Source organism: Papilio xuthus, unplaced genomic scaffold (assembly GCF_000836235.2).
Source record: "Papilio xuthus unplaced genomic scaffold, Pxut_1.1 DF826159.1, whole genome shotgun sequence".
NCBI lineage: Eukaryota > Metazoa > Arthropoda > Insecta > Lepidoptera > Papilionidae > Papilio > Papilio xuthus.
Genome location: NW_013532490.1, coordinates 1,035,032 through 1,037,839, shown reverse-complemented (window position 1 = coordinate 1,037,839; position 2,808 = coordinate 1,035,032). Strand labels below are relative to the sequence as shown.

General features: G+C 32.9%; 1 protein-coding gene across 1 annotated transcript; it reads right to left on the bottom strand.

Annotated features, from left to right (window-relative positions):
• Positions 1-1,040: 1,040 nt before the first annotated feature.
• On the bottom strand, positions 1,041-2,808 carry myo (growth/differentiation factor myoglianin; the record flags this gene model as incomplete). The annotated part of the gene is made up of 2 exons (XM_013319204.1): positions 1,041-1,453; positions 2,326-2,808. Coding segments are annotated over 2 exons (867 nt in total), but the record flags the coding sequence as incomplete, so codon positions are not given.

The following is a 2,808-nucleotide window of genomic DNA, read 5'->3' as shown; positions in this document are numbered from 1 at the left end:
AAAAAAGATTATTTGTGCCTACGAAAAATAACTTATTCATAATATTGTTACAGTTTGCCTAGAATCTTAGAATTTAAGACTTAACATTGAAAGTATAAATGCCATTTTGAGATACGATACGTTTTAGTTATATCGTTTTAAAAGCAAAACAAAATATGTTATTGTTGCATAAAAAGATTGACAGTGCATCGAGTCAAGTTTCATTTCATTTTTATCACCGGCACAATGATGTTAGAGGTCAATTACCTATTAAAGGAGAATTTATTGATTTTAAATACACATATGTACTTAATATCAAGTTATGAGTTATTTAACTTGTCATAAATACAAATGGATACGGTTAAATATAGCAACACTGTACAAATTCAATTTACTTTAACACAGATAATTAAGAAAAAATGATATTAATACGACCTCTGAATTTTAACAATGCGTAAAAACTGAAAGATATTGAAGGTAAGAAAGTAAGGTATTGAAATGGTAAATAAGTACCTTACATTTAGAAAAGGGATAAATTATATTAATAACCTTAAAATACCGTTTATTCTGTAAATTTTAAACAATCTTTATATCGATTTTGTTAAAGCTACAGAATAAGGTATGTATTTATATCTAGATTTATAAAAACGTATAAAATATACACTCACGGCACACATTAGTTCGCAGTCTTCGGCTAAACATTAGCAATACACAACACTACGCTTCAAGTGACTAAAAAATTTATGCCCGAAATTTTATATGTATTAGTACTATTTTCTAACCGACTAAAAAACTAAAATACAGTAAAATACGATACGAAAATATATTTGTTTGTTTTATACTTAAATGTATAGATCAATATGAAATATTATAATATATAAACTTTAAAAATTGTCATAGAAAAAGTGCGATTTCGTCGTTGAGGTTATGTTAGTTTTAGCGCCAAAAGTCGACCATTTTGTTTTTAACAAACAGATACGTAAAAACAAATTCGTAACTTTCACCTATTACTGGGTACGGAACTTTCAAATAGGGAATTTGTTTTTTTTTTTCTTAATTTAAGTCACTTGAAGCAATTTCCGTAGAGGTGCTATGAACATCCACAGCTTTCGACAACCATGCCTGGTATCGTACCATAGATAATATTAAGATCGTCATCAAAATATAACATAGAAATGCTGCTCATCTTGCGAGGGGCACAGCAAGGACCACCGCTGCCTTGGGGCGTTACCAAATGAACTAAATGTGTATGTGGGTACTTCTGAAGGAAACTGTATGGGCATTCGCCACTGCAATAATTAGCATCGTACTGTTTCGGTGCTATTATCCAGTCCCAACCGAACTCTTCGAAGTTTACCGACAGCGGGTACCGACAACAGCGGACTTCTTTAGAATTCTCAGTGCAATCCATGCCAATTGTTCTTCTTGTACGTTTGTGTGTATTGTCTCTAAGACTTACTTCTATATATGGCATCTGGAACAAAGAAATTTTATTTAGTGATCGCGAAATGTCAAAGAGTATTATGATTATTTGCGATATGTCTTCATAATGTCATCGACAAATATGTCAAAACTAGCTGACTTCGTCTGCGCGAAATTAAAGAACACCTCAATAAGTAGCCTATGTGTTCTTTAAGACTATGTTCTACAACTATGCCAGATTTTAGGGAGATCTATACAACCGTTCTGGAAATATCTCATAACAACATAGATCCATCGAAATATTCGAAATTCAAATAAGCAATCGAAGTAGTCGCAACGTTCTCACTAATATTCGTTTTAGACCTTCATGTTTTACGATTGCCATTTTAGATAGGTTTGCTTCAAACCTAGATTTTAATATAATTCTAATTAAAAACGGCTCGAGATAAAATATAAAGATTACGGTTGTTAGAATGTTTTATGTTGTTATTTATTAATATTTATTGCACATATATTTTTCAATCAAATCAGAATCTGGCAATGTTATATTATTATATTTTGATCCATGATCCCGGTAATATGAATTTACAATAATAATTTGATAACACATTTAATTTTAGCAAGAGAACGCGATTGCTATATCGCGGAAAGAACATCGTATATATACTTTTAAAATTATAATATAATAAAAAGGCATAATGTATTTACTACCCTTCATATTGCTACATAAAAAAACTGTCTGTCTGTTCCGGCTAATCTCTGAAATTGGCATATAGCTGATGCAATAAGGAGTAACTTAGGCAACGTTTATTTTAGAAAAATTCTTTTAGTGTCGCTCGCGGCTCTAAGACAATTTTTACGCGGACGAAGTCGCGGGCACAGCTAGTAGTTATATACAAAATTTTATAATAAAAAATTACTTACCAAAGCATTATTTGATTCAGAGCTTGGATGTGGTACCACCAAACTCATCCTATTCTTGGAGTCTTGTACTCTCACAACTATAGCTAGGTTCTCCCTCGGCAGCCTGAAGAATTCCGCCACCATATTAGTCACATTCAACTTGACCCATCTCCCGATCTTCAGTTCTTTTCTGGACATCTTTATTGAGCTCTCCGTGTATGGCACAGAAGCTTTACTACCCTGACTGTTCCTCGTCACCCTGTTCACTTGTAAACCTATTGAGAAGAATTCCTCTGGCCCCAACGTCACGTTCAGCCGCTGCTCCAACTCCTGGACGTGGATGTTGAGGAACGCCTCGTCTACTTCATTCTGAAGAACCTTACTTGTGAACCTGAAGTTGATTACTTTCAGGCCTTTGAAGTGACTGTGGCGCCGCGTATCTGAGAACGTAAATTGTGATTTAAAAAAATAAAAAAATATATTAGAATAATAAAAAAATAAAAT